Source organism: Anneissia japonica, unplaced genomic scaffold, assembly GCF_011630105.1.
Source record: "Anneissia japonica isolate Jap-2015-1 unplaced genomic scaffold, ASM1163010v1 scaffold165_len1371125_cov188, whole genome shotgun sequence".
NCBI lineage: Eukaryota > Metazoa > Echinodermata > Crinoidea > Comatulida > Comatulidae > Anneissia > Anneissia japonica.
The window spans coordinates 1,154,878-1,174,584 of record NW_022697648.1 but is presented as its reverse complement, the minus strand read 5'-3'; the positions used below and the strand labels follow the sequence as shown (position 1 = coordinate 1,174,584).

At 34.0% G+C, this 19,707-nt stretch overlaps 1 protein-coding gene across 2 annotated transcripts; it reads right to left on the bottom strand.

The window, feature by feature from the left end:
- Positions 1 to 8,999: 8,999 nt before the first annotated feature.
- LOC117102300 (ubiquitin domain-containing protein 2-like) lies at positions 9,000 to 19,539 on the bottom strand. 2 transcript variants are annotated; one of them, XM_033242565.1, is made up of 3 exons: positions 19,303 to 19,539; positions 13,516 to 13,752; positions 9,000 to 10,798 (listed from the first exon to the last, which is right to left on the bottom strand). In XM_033242565.1, exons 1-3 carry the CDS (start codon positions 19,376 to 19,378, stop codon positions 10,410 to 10,412), a joined length of 702 nt encoding a protein of 233 aa, XP_033098456.1. In that variant the 5' UTR covers positions 19,379 to 19,539; the 3' UTR covers positions 9,000 to 10,409. The 2 variants fall into 2 exon arrangements, with proteins under 2 accessions (XP_033098456.1, XP_033098457.1); XM_033242566.1 differs by having other exon boundaries at positions 19,333 to 19,538.
- Positions 19,540 to 19,707: the final 168 nt, after the last annotated feature.

Sequence of the window (19,707 nt, the reverse complement as noted above, 5' to 3'; positions counted from 1 at the left end):
TATGTATGTATGTATATATGTATGTATGTATGTATCCTTCAAAGGGAAACAACTGGGTCAATTATAACATCCGCACACACATTGTCAGAGACCGTATGTAATAACATCTTTGTCATTCCGTAGCTTAATCTGGAAGCCACTGTCAAATATTCGTCAGTATTTTAATATATTTTTTAAAGTTAATTTATCTTGTAATTTGAATCCGGAACTCATTTTATGAGGAGAGTGATGCGAAAACATGTTATTCTATGAAAACACAAACAATTCTGTTCATCGCCAGTGGTCTGTATCAAACCATGGAGATTATCTTCCCCCCATATTCAAACCTTTCAGAAAGCCACATCATCTGTACATAGGCCTATCAACTGGCGGAGATGCAGGCCTAACGCTGTATGAATTTTGTAATTTAAATTTACTGACGCGCAAATGGAAATGTTATCATTTGTTTCTCCTGTGAATAGAGCACATATAATGTTACCGTGGGCTTAACGCTTTCATGAATATTCCCTTATTATTCACGTCCATGTTCATTCCTTCATGCATATATTATTAATGAAATTAAATGACAAATTTAATTCGGTCTTCCTCTTTGGTGAATGTATTCTGCCATATAAAAAATGAATATATTTACGTTAAAATAAGTTTGCTTTCAACTGAAAATTAAAGGAAGAATATAATTCTTCACTAATTAACGGACGTTTCAATAATGGGCTGCCAATGTAAATTTAAGTGTTTTCATACATTAAAAGATCCTGTTGGCTTACAGTAATTAAAAAACTGTCTTTTGCCAATGCGATTTAAGTTGATATCGTAATGGTTCGTTTAAATGAGTAGTAATGATAATAATGATGATGATGATAATAATAATGATATAATAAATAATAATGATAATAATAATAATAATATAATAAAATGAGTGAATATAAATAAACAACCGAACGATCGAATGAATAATATAGGCCTAATTATTATTATTATTATTATTATTTTTATTATTATTATTATTACTATTACTATTATATATGAGATGCAGGAATATATCAATATTATATTTGTTGACAGTATAACTTCTTTGTTATTTTTTTTTTTTTAATTAATTTCTATCAACTCTTTCTACATGTTTATTGTCAAGCAGTTCAGCGACGTGGACTAGACATTCTCAAAAAGCAGAGAACTGATCTTAAAATTTAATAGACAAACGGTTTGCGCACCCCTAAATTAATCTACAACACAAGTAAACCAGAGCAGTTTATTAATGTTAAAGATGTCCTCCTCGAGCGGGATTCAGTTTACGTTCTCGCTGATGAATGTAGGCTACGGGAGGAAAGTTTAGTGCACTTATTGGTTAATTTTTCTACAAGTTAGGGAGTCACCTAACGCAATTCTGTAACTCAGAATATGTTGTTTTGCACAAAGATACAATGGTCGTTAGTATTGATTCCAATTCTCTATAAAATTAACCCAACATGAAAGAAAAAACAACCTTGTGACTTTCTTTTATTGCAGAGGATATGCGATTAAATTAGTATTCGATAGCGTTTCATAACATTCTGAAAACACATCCCCTCAAATAAAATTATGCAAAACGAAAGATGGCGCTAGCTCACATACTAATTCATTAAATGAAATTTCAAGGACATAATAAAAGAAGTATGACACGATAAAAACTGATAAAATAGATAAATATGTACAACGGAGAGGGCGGTAGCTCTAAATTATACAAGATGTATGTTCAAATAAATATTATTATTATTATACCCATTTTGATTAATAAAGTTAATGTAATGTCAATGAATGATTTTATGCTTTTTGTAGGGTTTTAAGGTTTTTAAATTTAATCACCCTTTTAGATTATTGAACTGTGAATTTGTATAACTGTATTTATGAATTGTTGATTGTGTAGATCCTATATATATAGAATTGTACAATTTATATTTCAGTAAGCCTATTAAATTGTAAACTTTGAACTTTCGATTGATTGAATATAATACATTAAATAATATATTTATTATATTTGTTATTGGTTTTACAAGATTGATATTCGTATTTTATTTTATATGTATTTTAATCGTTGGTATATTGTAAATAGGCCTACGACCATTTCGAATTGATCACTGTTGGAGATGAATCCCTACACACACACCACACACACACACCCACACACGTTGTCTTTCCCCCACCCCCACCCCGGCCGCTTTCGGGCCGGCTCTGTAAATGTAAATGATAGGCCAACGGCCTATTAACAAATACATTGCAGACGTTTCATGCTGTTTATGCCAACTATAGAGAAGTGATGAGTTTCAAGTGTAAAAAAAAACAAAACACATCGTTGTGCATCAAAACAGGGTCTAATCTTATATCGAGAGTCAAGGTTCTACAATGCCGGGATGAAAGCCAGAATCCAGCGCGAAATCGCATAAATCATTTCGGAAATACGTAATCATTATTTTGCCTGTACAATAGGCCTCTATAAAAATAATTTTCAAATCTATTGTTCCGGTTGAAATGCTATACTTTATCGGGTTGGCTGATCGATGAATTTAAACTATGCTATGGATATCCGAACTGTGACGTAGACGGAGCCAATAAAGTACATACAATGTCACTGCTGATCATGTTAATCTACTGATTGTTAATATACACTGTTGATGACAATGTAACAAAGAGGTTTGCAATTAATAAGCTTATATTTCAGTGACCATTAATGAACGGTCAGTAGTACTGTTATTGCAACGGATGTCATAAAATTGACTAGGCGGTGTACGTGCGTCGTGAGATTGATAAACTGAGCTCATGTTAGAGAATCAGCAGCTACTCAGTGGGCTAAGCTGGTGGTAGCCATTGTACGTGTGCGCGCTGAGCCGTGGAGATCTCTAGGTCCCCGGTTCAATTCTTCGCTGTTCTCATTGTGTTTCATGGTGGACAATAGAGCAAACAACATGCGATCTTCGCTAATTACTGTATCAACATGGTGTACGGTAAAAACGGCCCCGGAAAAAATAAATTTAGATTAATAATATAAAATTTCAAAGTGGGTATGTTCATTTGGAGGGCTGAAATGCAAGTTACGAGCGCACCGTCTTTCGGATGAGACGGAAAGCCGTTGGTCCCGTGTGCATTATGGCCTGTGTGCACGTTAAAGAACGCAGTACACTATTCAGAAAATAATAGGAGAATTGTCTCCCGGTGTACTGCCCAATCACGACAAGAAGGACCCTACAGGAAAGTCTTCTTTCGTGGTTTATCCTTGGTGTTCACACTGAATAAATCCATCTATCCCAGGTAGCTTTAAAAACATAATTTGGTCATGATTAGGATACAAGTGTTTTAAAAATTAAATTACTTTTTTTTAAGTATTCAAACTACTTAAAAATACTGCAAAATAGCAAAAATTGCATTAATTAATATAATACTAGATCTTAGTTATATTCTAATTTACTGTATGTATGTAAACTCCAACTAAAGTAGTAATAGTAAAAACTAATTTGACAGCATTTTTTAACACAATGTTACTAGATCTTGAAGTTATATTGTAACTTAGCCCTACTGTATTATAACAAAATAAATTTAGATTAATGTCAAAGTGGGTATGTTCATTAGTTATTTTGAAAAAAAAAATTATTTTAATTTCACGTAAACCAATTAAATTAACAAATAAACAAGTCGAAGTTCCCCTTAAATAAGGTATATGCCTAACTGTAATTTATTATATTACAAAGTATACAAACTAAAACCTTAATAAATAATGCTTATAGACAATTAAACAAAGATTTCTATTTATTGGCTACAGTTGGATTTTCAAGCAATAAAAAAACCTTTAACAGAAATTCGACCGATTAAATAATAATTCAGTTGGGGCCATTTTTACCTACCTGTCATTTGGGGCCATTTTTACCAGGGCCATTTTTTCTGGGGCCATTTTTTTTTCTTTGGAGATTTTCCCAGGGCCATTTTTACCGTCCACCATGTTGATACAGCAATTAGCGAAGATCGTGTGTTGTTTGCTCCGCTGTCCACAGCCCCTCACCCACCCCCTACCCCCTAAAGAAAAGTTTCAAGTATTAGACGTTGATGATACTGTTTCATAATACACCCGATAACATGACCTCTTCATATCTATTCATATAGCAACTAAAATAATATGTATTGTTGGTCCATGTTAATGTACGGATAAAAACATTGTTTTTCAGTATAGGGCTGAGAGATATACGGTACCGGTACCGTATTATTGAAAAGGTAAAATAGTGAAAAAACCCAAATAGATAAAAGTTTGATTAATGACATAATGTGTCAGTGAATAAATTAGCCTCCCAGTTTTCGGGAGTCGCTCAAAATCTTTTAAAAGTGGTTCAGGGGGGGGGGGAGCGGGACCTTCGAAAAATATGATAATTTAGGGGTTTCAAAGGCTTATTTAATCGATTTTAGAGTCTAAATGTAAAAAATACATATAATGTTTTTCTTCTCCCCAACGAATTGTGGTTTCTCCCAATGATGGGGGAGGGGTAGCTCTTCCCGACGGGGAGGGAAAGGAGGCTCCCCCATCACCACTGGTGCCACCCCTTGTTTATCACATAGTATCATTTTACCACGTCTCTAATAATTTGTAAAACGCCGCTCCATAAGTGCCGCATTAAGAATGCGTAAATTAAAGCGGCGCGGTGATCATACCCGTCCAGTCTATGGTTCTTTGTTGACACTTGGCGTAAATTATCCTTCCCAAGAAACATATCCTTCCCAATGAAATGAGGCTGATTAATATCGAATAACAGATATTTCCATATCTTTACAATTTTCCAAGCTTACCTCTATATGATTACGGTAAATCTTATTCCATAGGTATTCTTTATAGACCTATTACATATAGGCCTATGCATATTCACTATTTTTGTCTGTGGGTCGATTTCCATATTTCTTCATATTTCAATTTCTCTTCAGTGTGCCGATTAGGCCTATTATATATAGGAATATATATTAACGTAGGCCTTATTCACAATCGATATTACCATTATTATTAGGCTACTCCATGTTTCACATTATAATTTTTGAATATATATACTCCATATTTTGTTCTCCATATATGCCACAGAAGTAATCTCCATATTACAATAACACGATGATATTAAGACGATCGTGCATATGAAGTTTATTTAAACCAATTACGTTTTCATATCATTTAAAATTGTGACACCGCTCCGATGTTGGTTCATCATTTTTAAATCACAAGCGATGATTTTTAAATCACAAGCACCACACGTCTCTTTCGCCTTCATGTCTCTTGCATTTTCGATCCAATTGTCTTGGTTGTTTGGTCCAAACATAATGTTAATATTACATTAACTTTTGAGATGAGGTATCTCGTTGCTGTTGGTTTCAAATTGTAAGCACACGAATGTTACTGACATATAGACTGTCCTGTACTTCTAAATGACCCATTCATTTAAATATAGAGTATTTCAGGAATATCGAATAAAATGAATTCTAGGAAAGTGGCATTTATATGTAAATTTGTTGTGAAAGCTTTTGAAAATTTACACGGCAAGTTAGACATTTATAAAACATTTAACTTGAGCAAGTTGATACCATTCAATGTTCGTTGAACGGAAGAACATGAGTCATGAAATACATTTTTATTTTTTCTACAGTTTTAAAGTCAAATTTTGTTTGGTTTCAACATCACCATCGTCATCAATCATAATCACCATCGCCATCATCATTATACTCATCGTCGCATGTCATCATCATCATCATCATCATCATCATCATTACTACCTACACTACCATCGTGATCATCTATTTTTTATCACTTTACTCTTTTTTAATTTATTCTCAACATCATAATTCTAATTCCCATCATTATCGTTTTCATCACTTGTCATAGTGAGATTTTTTTTAGTTGTTAAATAAAGGTCATGAGATAATAAATACTTTTGTAGCGCTTTATTCCTATAGACAAGGACTTAATAACAGCTTTTGACGACCTTCAAACCGTTAATTACTCGGGTTTGCAAAGTATAAAAATAACATGAAAACAGAATGCAACAAGAGAACAACAAGTACATCTCACCTGAGAATGGTAATTAAATGATATCTTTCATAATATAAAAAAATATAAAAAAGACACAAGGGAAAAACCCACACAATAAATTAATTTCATTTTTAATTACTGGACCATCATATTGATAATTCTCATCGAGTAATTGTCATCTGGAAAATTTGACGTGCTATGACGTTAACGAAGGTGTATTATGATTAATTAATAGGTCCATGGTTTTATCTTTGTGTTCTGATTTTGTACAATTGTCTCAATTCAGCATTTGGCTGCCATGTAGGCCTACAATTTTTGATGTTTTTCTGAATAAATATACCTTGAATATTCGTCGACAGATCAGCGGTCCACGAATTCACATGCGCTCTGTGTGAGAGCCTGATTGTAATATGAAGATTGTTGAGTGTCATTTCAAGTTGATTAAATGTAATGTGAAGGTGAACAGTGCAGTGGCGGATTCAAGGTTGGGTTGGGGGGGGGGGATAACTGCCGACCTGGGCCCTCCAAAATTTTTAATATGGTAAAAAATTGGAGAAAAAAAGAAAATTACATTAAAATTTAAAGCCTAAGAGTGCCATTTCTGCCCATCTAGGGGTGCCATAATCGTAAATGTTCTTACCTCAGCCTCAACCATGGTGGGACTGAGGTGGTATCCATTTGTCAAAGTCCCCCTACCTGGGCCCCCCTCTATTTCAAATTCCTGGATCCGCCACTGCAGTGTTGAGTACCAACTCAAGGTAAACATAACGTAAACGTTAATGAGCGTCATGTCATTTTAAGTCTAATGTGAATATTGAAAGTACAACCTCAAGTTGTTCAAGTATAATGTGAACAGTGTTGAGTACCAACTCAAGTTAAATCTAACGTAAAAGTTATTGAGTGTCATTTCATGTTAAGTATAACGTAAAGACTGTTAAGTGCAATCTCAAGTTGATTAATTGTAAATGTGAACAGTGTTAAGTTGAGTACCAACTCAAGTTAAATCTAATGTGTTTGTGGAGTGCCATCTCATTGTTGAGTACAATCTCAAGTTAAGTCTAATGTGAAGAATGTTGAGTACCGGATCGGTACCATCTCATTTTGAGTCTAATGTTAAGAAAGTGCCATTTCAAGTTGAGTACGGCAAGTCTCTTCGGGCAAATTTCGTACCACAATTATTAAAAATCAACAGTTAAAAGAGTTGGCAAATAAAATGCAATGCATACTATAGCTAGTAACTATGGAATTTAGAAACGTTTTTACTGAATTAAGAAGTTATTAAAAAATGGAGTGTTGAAATTTAGAAGTCGAGTGGAGGTTTGGGGGCGAAACCCTCAGACAAAGTTTCATTTTGAGAGCCTTTATAATAGGAATTTCTGAAACCCATAATATTCTATTTAAATGTACATCCATTTGGGTGTTGTGGGACCTAAAGAAGTAACGTTCTCATGTCCTTTACATCTGCAGGCCTATAAAATTGCTGTTCATGGATCAATTTCAGAATCATTGTATACTAACTGATAATTTCCGAACAAATTTTGTACCACAGTTAAGCCTATTAAAAATCAACGGTTAGAAGAGTTGGCAAATAAAATGCAATGCATACTATAGTATTATGCGATAATTAGGAACGATTTAGTGAAGTAATAGGTGGTTTTAAATAGCGGACTTTTTGAAATAGTCCCTGGAATCTCCGAGACAAAGTAGAATTTTAAGGGCCTTAACAAACCCTTAATTCGTGAATATTCTATCTAAATTTTCATTATTTTGGGTGTTTTGAGAGACCTGAAGAAATACGGTAACGTTTTATGTCCTTTACATATGTTGGCCTACAGATAAACATTCTGCATATGGATCAATCTGTAATCACCGGAGCTGATCAATTTCCGACAAATTTCATACCAAAGCTATTAAAATTAAACGGTTAGAATAGCTGGCAACGACAAATTTCATACCAAAGCTATTAAAAATAAACGGTTAGAATAGATAATACAATGCACGCATTTCGCAATAATTAGGAACAATTTTGTGAAATAATAGGTTTAATAAAATGGATATTTTTGGAATTTGGTGGGGTGCATCCGCACCCTCTGCCTACGGACCTGCTCGTGTGAGCATGTGAACATCATCTTAAACTGTTGTTGAGTGCTATCTCAACTTGATTAGGTCTGACGTTAAAAATAATGAGTACCATCTCATGTTAAATTAAATGCAAATATTGTTGATTGTCATTTCAAGTTATGTTTAATGCAAAGAATTGTGAGTGCCTCCTCATGTTGAGTAAAACGTGAAGACTGTTGACAGTCATTATTTTGACACAGATAATGATAAAGCACGCATTCATCTTTACAGGACATGAAGTGCATGTCGGTAAAAATTGAGACCATCTGACATTGGTAAATGTAAGGACATGGGAGTGCCATCTCACAATGGTAAATATAAGGACATGGAGTCATCTCACATTGGTAAATACAAGCACATGGGTGCCATCTCACAATGGTAAATTTAAGCACATATCAGTGCTCCCGTCTCTTTCCAAAATATTTGAACGTATTCTTTTTGATCAAATTTTTTCCCATGTTTCTCCTGTTTTAAGTTCATTTCAACACGGGTTTACTCCAGGTAGGTCAACTCAAACTAATCTTGCTAGTTTTTTACCCACCGCACTTAATGCAATCAACTCTAAATTACAATGTGACATTATATTCACAGATTTTTCCAAAGCGTTTGACTGCATTTTCCATTCTCAACTTATTTTTAAAATTCAAAAATTTGGTATCACCGGTCCCCTTCTTAGCTTAATTTCTGATTATTTCTCTAATCGCAGTCAACGTGTGGTTATTGACGTTGATAAATATCATACAGATCCCATACAGTATGTAGTTCCCAGCATAAGGACATGATGAATACCAATGTATACTTTTTCTATATAGCATCACATTTCACAAAAACAAAACAGCACATCTGCCAATTCAGAAATTAATATAATATTTATTTCATTTTACATTTAACATCAAATCAGTTATTGTTTTTATGTTTTCAAAACATGTAAAAAGTAACTAAATCTCGTACATGAAAAATGGTTACAGTATACTTTAGACAAAAAATAATTTCAAGCTCAACTTAAGTTGACTTGACTCCCAGTTATACTCACAGTAGAAATTATTACATTAAAATATATAATCAAACATCTATCATAGGAACTTTATAAACTGTAGGATAAATTACTCTTACAAAAATCTAGGCCAAATAAAAAACCATTTTCTCATTTTCTCCACTTTTTTTTCAAGTCCAGAAAAAAATGTTTAAAATCCAAGCTTTCTGGTAAGCAATTGTATCAAAACTTGGATATATATCACAGGGTCACATTCCAGGTGCATAATCAGGATTCCTTAGGGGGGAGGGAAAGTGTCCTGTGACAGCCAGAAATCAAGGGGGAAACCAAGGCTCTCTGGTGGGGTCAAGTGAAGAGATGTCAGGGAAAATCCCCCTGAAGCTAAAAAAAATTTTAATTTTAATAGCGAATTTTTTATAATCATTTTGATGGTTTTTGATTTATACAAGGTGGTGGTTTGGTTTCTCAGAGTTTCCCCTAAAAAGGGATTCAGCCAAATAGAAACCCTCTGGTTACTGGCTTAAATTCAGGGAGGTGAGATAAGGGGCCTGCCACACCCACCCCGATGACAGTGGGCAAAAAACATATCTAACCAAGTGTGAAATTGTTTAAATGAAATTAATATGGCTAAAACTCAGGGGCCAGGTTTATCAAACTATTTTTTATTTTATCAATATTGCTTTGCTTAAAAATTGCTTAAAATAAAGAAGTTGATTGTACGCATGCACCATCTATGATGATTTTTAAGCTAAGATTTTGCCAAGATGGTTTGATAAATCAGCTTAAAATATTTGCTTAGAGACATCTTAACTTTTTTGATTTAACAAATTTTTCATTTGCTAAGCTGAGATTGATAAATCCTGGACCCACCCAATAGGGAAAGGAACATCTCAACCTTCCAATGTGCTCTGTACCCGTGGCAGAAAGTCTTGGATCCACCGCTTGGTACTGGGAGTGTGAGGTGGTAATCTCAGTAAAGCTTAACTTAAGCTCCATTGTCTTTGTTAAAAAACATAAAATGAGAGAGAAATATAGAGGTCCTTACTTTTCCTGTTCTCTTGCCATTAGCAATTAGTGGGTTTACACCAACATAACAATAAATATAATAAAATCAGTTGCTACTGGTGAAGACAAATTTCACCTGTCTATGATTATACAATAGTCATATACTTAAGAGCATTGCAAATTCTCATAAGAAATTTAGGTATTCAATTGTTCAAGGAATTTGGTCGCAGAATGTGTAGATCGCTTGCGATCTGCCAGCCTACGTCAAGCATCGACAGGGGTCGGATTCGTCTGTCCCACAATAACCTGTATTATAAAACCCTTGGGGATTTTTATCTCCTCAATCTTTAGCTTGTCCGTTAGAAGTTTGCCTGAGTAATACCAGCGCTGTTGATGGGGGTCAATGCCCTCAGATTCTTGAAGACGACGTTTTATGTGCAAAACAGTATCTGTGGAACGTACATTCAATTTGAGTTCTTTACCAAGTGAAAGTCTTAACTTTAAGACGGCCTCAACGCCGCCTTCAGGATCACACTCCGCCCCTGTGGCGTCAGATTCGCTGTTGTCGTCCACCATATTTATAGGTGGGCTCAAGCAATAAACAGGTAGAATGTAGCGATTTCCAAGTTCATCATAGCAATCTGTAAGTGATCCTGTGAAAGGAGAAAAATTATATGTAATCAGTTACCTGCTGTAACTTGGGGATCGGATTCAACAACAGTCACTAAGCACAAGCTCGGTAGTCTAGTGGTTATGGCTCCAGGCTAGTTATCGGGAGGTTGTGGGTTTGATTCCCACCCGAATCACTTGCGTATTTGGGGACGTACTGAGTATTCAGTACGATAACATGTCAGGTAGATAATAGAATATATTATGTTACTAGTTTCTGTCAGGTGGTCGATGCATGGAATGATTTTCTCAAAACTGGTTGAAGCAAATTTTCTAAACCAATATACTGTAAGTCTATGTTTAATTTAAAGGCATAATGTCTATAAAATCTAGAAATCTTTTAAAATGCAATAAAAACGTTGAATTCCCATCAAAATGGATAATGTTATGTTACAGAAACAGATCAAATCACATCAGATATTTCCTAATCCACTAAGTTTTTACTAGTCTACTGTTACCAGTCATTTTTGCAAAATATCACTCCTACAGTTTTATTTTATATTATTAGAGATTACATGCTTCACATTATTAACTGGTTATAAAACACTACTCAGCTTCCTGTGAAATAACAGGAATAACAGGTAGTAGGAAAACAAAGAGCTAGATAATAAAATATATTATGTTCCTAGTTCCTTTCAGGTGGTCGATGCATGGAATGATTTTCTCAAAACTGGTTGAAGCAAATTTTCTAAACCAATATAAGTCTATGATTAATTTAAATGCATTATGTCTATAAAATCTAGAAATCCTTGAAAATTCTATTTATATGAGCATAATTTTAAGGCTATTATTGTTGGCTTTCAAGTCTCTCAAAAGATGGGAGAGTGGCAAGGCAGAAGACGGTTTCCCAAAGCATTAGAACTTGCATTATTTATACATCAATTCCCTTCTTTCTGCACCCTCTCCTGTAAATATCTGGACCCAACCCCAGTACTCACGAAGGTGGCCTTTTTGCGAGTTTTATTAATTAACAATGCGAAAATCTGAAAGTATAACTACAAATATATAAATATCATTTACGTTGCAAATGGGTCATTTTAATTATTAAAGCCAAGGCCATAAGCTTTCCAGTAGCTAAGTATGAAATATGGACATCTAGTAATCAAAGCATTTCAAATTCAGAATCTACCAGGGACTCGCTTACTTTTCCTAGGTAGACATACAAAACGTGCATAGATACTTCCCCAAGGAATGCATGGACACATCCCCAAGGAGGGTACGAATACTCCCGCAAGGACACAATCAAAGTGTACAGCTTCAAATTCATAACCTCCAACCTCAAGTTTGGGAGGGTGTCAGAACCACAACCAAAGAGCCAGGTTTTCCACATAAATAATTTTAAGTGTTAAATTACAAAAGTCGCTTGATTTGTGAGCCAATGTTGCTGGAATGCCCTACTTCAAAAGAAAGTTTCACCTAGTCAATCAAAAGGGGATGGAAAATCAGAGATTTATGACTTTAAGCCCCTATTCATGTTTTCAATAATTGTCCCAACATTTGCTTAAAATATTAATTATTGGCTGAAGGTTGAATGGACAACAAAGCATAGCCATTTAACTACAATCTGTGGTTCTCATGACGATAATAAAACATAATCTAAACCACAATGAGACTGGCCATTCTCTCGCAAGTGTTTGTATGGTTCTTTTTTTAAATACAATACTTTTATCAAGGACATGGTAGTTATATTCAGCTTTTATTGTTGGGAACTCCAGTTGGTCAAAACCACTTGGTAATGCATGATTTAGGACAAAGTGCAAGATTGATTTATCCATGACATCTTTGTCATAATAAATCAAAATATTTCCAAGCTAACTTCTCTACACATTAAATACAATTAAATGCACAATAGATTTTGATAACACTTAAATACTAAGGAATGTGTGAACAATTTTGTCTGGCTTGCAATCAGTATAAATATTAATTACATGTCTTAATAATTATAGGCCTAGAGGATAACGCCCTTTGAATAGGACACGGGAAGGATCTAGGTTTAGTAGGAACATGTCCTTTGAATACGGTCACTGATGAGATCTATGGGTAGTAATGTGCTGAGTGATTTTATATATTTTGTTATATTTTTTTGAAAAACATTCTGAAACAAGCATTTGCAAGTACAGCAGCTACAAAATTATGGCTGGGAGATGTGCACAGGGTCACAAAAAAATCTTAAGTTCAGTAGAATCAAAAGTTTTAATGTTCCCATGAAATACTTTTTTTGTGAATTTCTATGTACTATCTTATAACAGGACTTCAAAGGAGTAATAATTTGTGAGTGTAATGATCAAACACGGCTGGGATACAAAGGCGGCCAGCAGGGGCAGATCCAGTAGGGGGGACACGTGCCTCCCCCGTTTTGCCACTAAATTTTAAAATTTCAAGGCATATATTGAAATTAGCGCTCTCACTCTATTCTGAATATGTTGTGCCCCCTCCCCTATTTGAAAAATTCTGGATCTGCCCCTGGCCAGAGTAGTCGCAGAATAATCACACACCTTCAAAATTCATCTTTACTGCCCCTTTAAATAGCAATGATGCTTACCACGAAAAGGGAGACCCTCTTAACTTCTTTCTGGCATTGCCTTGACTGATAATACACATCCAAAAAATGGAAGAAAATATTTTCATTGGGAGAACACTAAACAGTAATGCCACAAACAATATTTTATATAAATAATAAATAAATATATTATTCACATACCGCTTGGACAGGTTATATTAGCTCCATCAACGATGGCTTGCGCCAAGTCAAAATCGTTGGTTTCGAGGGCAGTGGCTGCTCCTAGAAGAGCATCCCAAATTTCCTTCCTGCCTTCATAACAAGGTGCTGTCTCCCAAAACTCATCTCGTTTACTTCGTAATTGTCCACTTGTTAGAGGTACATCACTCTTCCACTTGGGACTCTCCTTCTTCAATGGCTGATTTCGTCCAATAGGCACTATTAAGAAAATAGAAACAAACCATATTTTGAACTTGGAACAGATGGAGAGAACAGGTGCGATCGCACCCCCTAAATTGTATTAAGAAAAATAACTGTTGTATTGTATTGTTGAAATATTATTTTTATCATTATGAACATAGTACCATTATGATTTTTAAAGTACGAGAGTGCAATTTCCGGGAACCTTAAAATTTTCGCACCTCAGCTTCAACCATGGTGGGCCTCGGGTTGTGTGGACTCTTACGCACCCCCTACCGCCAAATCCTCCATCGACCCCAGTGAACATTGAATTCTGTGATAACCTAATAAGTTCTGACTTGTTATAATTTAAGTATTATGAATTTTATGAGAAATAAATTGCATATATGTTCTTAATAATATGAAATATAGCATGTTGTAAAGTACCACAGCACTTATGCCCTATATTTTATAGAGGCACTTAGCAAAAAAAAAAAGATGTTTTGTGCGATGCTTATTCAAGTGCGGAGCTTGTATAAGAGCAATTATTCCAGAGTATGGTTTCTCTGAAGAAAATCAATGCAGAAAATTTACCAGTCAGATTACTGAACAGTTTACATCACAACATTGCACTCTTTAATAGATGTCTTGACTACTCAATGACATCTTTTGAGCAAGGAGCTTCAGGGCGCTTCAATTACTTCTTTATCTCACACACTTGCACTTTTTTTATTCAACAATATAATATATTTATATACTCCACCTACATGCTTTCATCATAGACATTTTGCTAAAATATGAAAATCATTTGCTGGCTCTTTTTTTAATCCTTTAACAAATTTGGTAAGCAAGAGCAATAAAAAAAAAACAACCCTCACATTGGGATTTTATTTTTTTTTACAGACATACATCTTTTACTTGGCCCATTCATGTTATTTTCTGTGTATATTTATACATATGTATTTTTGATGTCATCTTGTTTTTTTTGTTTTTTTTAATTTATATACATAACAATGATTATTTACTATTTACAATTCAAACTAAATTTTTTAAGATAATATACAGTATTAAGTTATTTTCCTGCTGCCAGATTGGCATACATTTGTATGTGTTAGGAGTAATAATAATAATTGCTTTCTAGTTAAGATTTTAATTTGTAATGATGCTGTCAGAAGAGCCACCTGACAGTTTTTTTTAATTTTTTGGCAATCCTTGGAAGGCAACATCATGTTTTGTTTTCATGTTTTTCCAGAAAATAAATTCGAATTGAATTGAACCTGTAACAGAATATAGGCCTACATAATTAAATACAAACAAATTTCATAATCCTCCGAATCATAGAAAACAATTCAATACTGTAATTATTGATTTTTATGTTAATAACAAGACCATAAACTACCAACTAAATCCCATTGCCATTTTTAAGAAGAAAGCGAAACGTTATTAAAACATAAAAAAAAACCACCAACTTACGCACTTGGGGCGTATGTATGTGTACAATAAAACACTGTATACTTCAATTTCAATATAATTTACCAGGTGTAAAAATAAACTGATTGAGATGGTCAAAATCAATGTTCAAATTGCTTATGGTGTATTAAGGCTCTCAACTGAAACACTGAATGACCAAAAAAAAATGTTTCCAATAAACTGACGCATAATATTAATAAATATTGTTTCATTATTATTTGCACATAGCTTTACTCAATTTTAAAGGATTTTTAATATACATAAATAAGTGGATGTGTGGTATTTGAGATAATTATTTAGAAACCACACCAACTGGTACATTGAATTTAAATAAAATATTAACCTGTTTTGAATCACCATGCACCCTCTTTCTTTCTCTCTTTTTTCCCCTCTTTTATTTTTTGGGGGCTAGCCTCAATGCACCCCACCACCCCGGATCTGCCCTTGCCTTGAATGCCTATTGTTGGTGGATTCATGGCTTACATAACACTCTACCATTTAGTACTGACTCAATAATTTTGATATCTAACAGGTTACTATTCCTACAAACAACAGCCTTAACTTTCACCTCACACTTACCCTTCCCAAAATTGTATACCCTTAACCAAATGATTTACTGCTGTTTCCTCCATTACATTTTTATAGATTATGTATGTCACTTCCTGGTTCACACTCAAAACCAGCTTGTTGTAAAAGACACTATAAAAATACGACATCTATTACATATAACCCCAATGCTTTTTACAATTTATGAAATGAATGATATACTTATTTTAATTTTAAACAATGTAGAATTATATTTATCAGCAGTATGATATAGATTAAATTTTACGAGTTTCTGAAATCGGAAGAAACCCTAATTTGTAGTCGCAATCTTAAGACTGAATGTAATCATGCATCCTCTTTTTTTGGGGTCAGTATCTCAGGAACCGCATAATGTATTCAAGATTAACTTAAGAGGTGAATCGATCAGACTTTATGAGGGTAATTTTGTTAATGTTTCCTTTTGACCACAGTATATTATCCCTAACAAAGAGTTTCAACAAAACTCCGAAAGAGTTACCTGGAAAACACAGGTTGGTTTAGTCGCATAAAAAATGACCCAGAAACCCAACATCTTATCACGCTCTATACCATTTGCTAATGCAATCTCAAAGATCTTTATTGAATTTCCCTTTATGTAAATTATTTTACCTTTGTTCATAGAGACATTTTTATTACTACAGTACAAAATCATTATATCATTAAACGAGCATCATGAAAGTCAAGAATGCAATTATGAAAAAAAAATGTACTGTATAACAGAAAATTATATTAACCATCAAATTATTTAATTGCATCATTAATGTGAAAACACAAATTTATGTACAGGTAGTATTTCCAAAAAACATGCATAGATCAATCCAATAGACAACGGCTAAATAAAAGGCAACAACTTTAAATTTGAAAAAAATATATTTAAGCCTAATGAGGGATGCAAGTCTATGTAGGGGAGGTGTAAAAGGTATGTGTGTATGTGTAAATGAAGGATGGGTGCATGCATATCTGTGTGCATGGGTGCATGCATATAGGGATGCATGTATTTGTGTGTAGGGGATGTGGATTTGTGTCTGTGAATTGATCTTCCTGGTGACTCTAGACAATAAGTCTATAATCATATTATCGTCAATCTATTTATCATATTATTATTAATGAATATTTTATATAATTTAGAAATGGTGAACTTCCATGAGTATCTTAAAAAACTATAAAAAGTTCCTAAAAGAGGGATAAGATATGAACACGTTATATTTTCGTTTTATTTGCGGATTTTTAGAGCCCAGTACGGACTCCAAAAGTATGCATTTTCTTTTAGTTTTAAGGCGTATGCGGATTTTATAAGTCCGCAATGAGGATATAACATGTTTATGGAAAAATGGACTGCTTATTGCTATATTTACAGGAGTAGATGATGTAGTCTCACAAGCTGAAAAGGGAATAGGAAGGACATGTGAAATGCTTGTGCGCAGACAGATGATGGGATAGCGATGCATCAAAAGAGAGGTAAAGTTCATCAATGGTTAAGATGGTTAGAAATCAGGGAAATGTGGAAGTTAATGAATTAGGTTAGGACAGTGAAAGATTATGTAGATAGAAGACTTTGAAGAAGCCATCCCATGAGTAATCTATATTGCAATTGTTACCAGTTACGAGTGGGTACTAATTTTTTTTTTGTACTTCCGATCACCACGGAATCCTACCACGATTCCAAAGACACTGATTGGCTGAGATCTGTCACATGAGCCTGTCATAACAATAATGTCACTGAGAAATTTGGTCTGCCTGGATATTTTTGAACAGGAATATTCAAAGGCCTATTGCATTCTTTGAATCAACATTTGACTGATTTTTACTCACACGAGGTAATGCAGTGAAAAACAAACCAAAGTGGCGCAAATTAACTTTCCTAATCAATAAATAACCATAAATCATAGAATTTGAGAAGAATAAAATTGCCAGTATTCCTTCCAAGTTGCTCTGCCTCGGTTGATTACAATGCAGACAGAAAAAAATTTGTCCCATCCATGTAAAACTTAGAAAAATATTTTGAAGCAATATTTTTCTCCATTTTTCAAAAAAATTGTTGCTACCTCATTATTTAAGTGAAAATATCATTGTGTAGTGCATGAAAAATGCCTATCAAAGCACCAAATGCAGAGGTTATTCGCACAACATTAAGTGCACGTTCAAGATTGAACATGGGGATGAACCAAGACTTTATATACCTTGTTTAGCAAACTTATTTTTGTTAAAGGACGTCAGGAGGGGGAAAATTATTCTGATTTCTTTACGTTAAATACACAGAGCATCTAGGCCACAGGGGGGAAAGTCCAAACGCAGGCCTGCGTAAATTAATTAAAAACCCTATGTTTGAAGCCCGCTACATTCAGCTAGAAAACACCTCACACCTCATTGTCACGGCATATGCCAATCATCTATACTATAATGGGATTTATGCTTTACAAATAGATAATAATAATAATAATTATTATTATTATTTATTTTCATTTGTTTAACTAACAAACAAATGTTGACACCTAGGAGAAAAGCCTGTATACAGATTTCGGTAACTAACTTAATACTTTTGCAACTCAATTACAAACAAATAACAAACATAAATAGATACATTGTACTTAACCTGCCTAACTCTCAATATGAAGGTTATTCGAGGAGCCAAGCAACCAGACTCCAATTAAAACCTGACACTGGCCGGGTTTTAACCGGGATCTTCAACACAAGCAGCAGGAACTATCCTATAGGAAATTTCTTGGCAGAGGGTGCAATAAAAAATGTTATTTTTCTGAAATTTCAACACTTCCATGGTGGCAGGTGCACTAAACTATGGCCAGATACAAAATATTATCATAGGCGGGTGGCTGGTTTCATGAAAAAAGGTATAAAAGTCTTGCTTAAACAATAATACAATGATAGTACACAAATTATGTAATCAACCAATGGGAATGTCTTATCTCAATGTTAACATCAACATCACTTGTGTCAAGAAAAATGCTGATTTTGTATATAACATAGATAATCTTTTTTTCAAATGTTAATGTTAATTTAAACTAAAAAATGATGGATCCAGTTAGTTTCTATCCTGTATTTGGCGTTGCCATCTGTAAATTACATAACCTGTCCTAGCACTAGGCTAAATATAAACATATTCTACCCTTTTTCACAAAGCTACATTAGTCAACAGAAAAATTAATAATGCATGTAGTAAGTATTAATATTATATTGGAACTACAATATCTATATAAAAATTTGTTAGGAGAGGGGAGGGTCACACAAATAATAAAATAAAAGGTCGTTCTCCATCCATCATGCACAACCTCATTTCATTCTCAGTATCAACAACGATCGGGATGGGGAAATCTGAAACATATATCTGACATATACTCAGTCATAATATTGTATAGGACTATAATGACTTGAATTTATATAGATATAGTGTTGATTTTCCATTCCTAAATCGAGTGTTAAAGTGTTATTAATTCACTACCACCACTGCACATCACACAATACAGTAATAGTAATACTGCTGCACTGCGGGTCTGGGGCCCACCATGGAAATCTTACTCGAACCAATGGTTCCATCTGAAGATTCACCTCGACCACTCCCTGCGTCGTTTGATGAGCTGAAACAGCCACCCATCTTTAAATGGGTGCTTAATCCCTGTTATCCCAGCAATCAAGATGTCACTTTGTTCTCGGTCGAACATTTATTTGGGGTTAACATTAAACACTACCAGGTTAGTCTACTGTAGGCCTAAGCCTCACTTTTGTTGTGCTACCAAAATAAGAAGAGCTCGCAGACATGACGACACAAAAATATTTCGTACAGCTTCATTTGAATGATGTTTTAAATCATTCAACGGTATATATATTTACCAATTAAATAAATAGTATTATTAATTATTTTAAAAATTAATGTATTTAGCATGATTATATAATTTTATGTTATTTATTTCATTTAATGTAAAT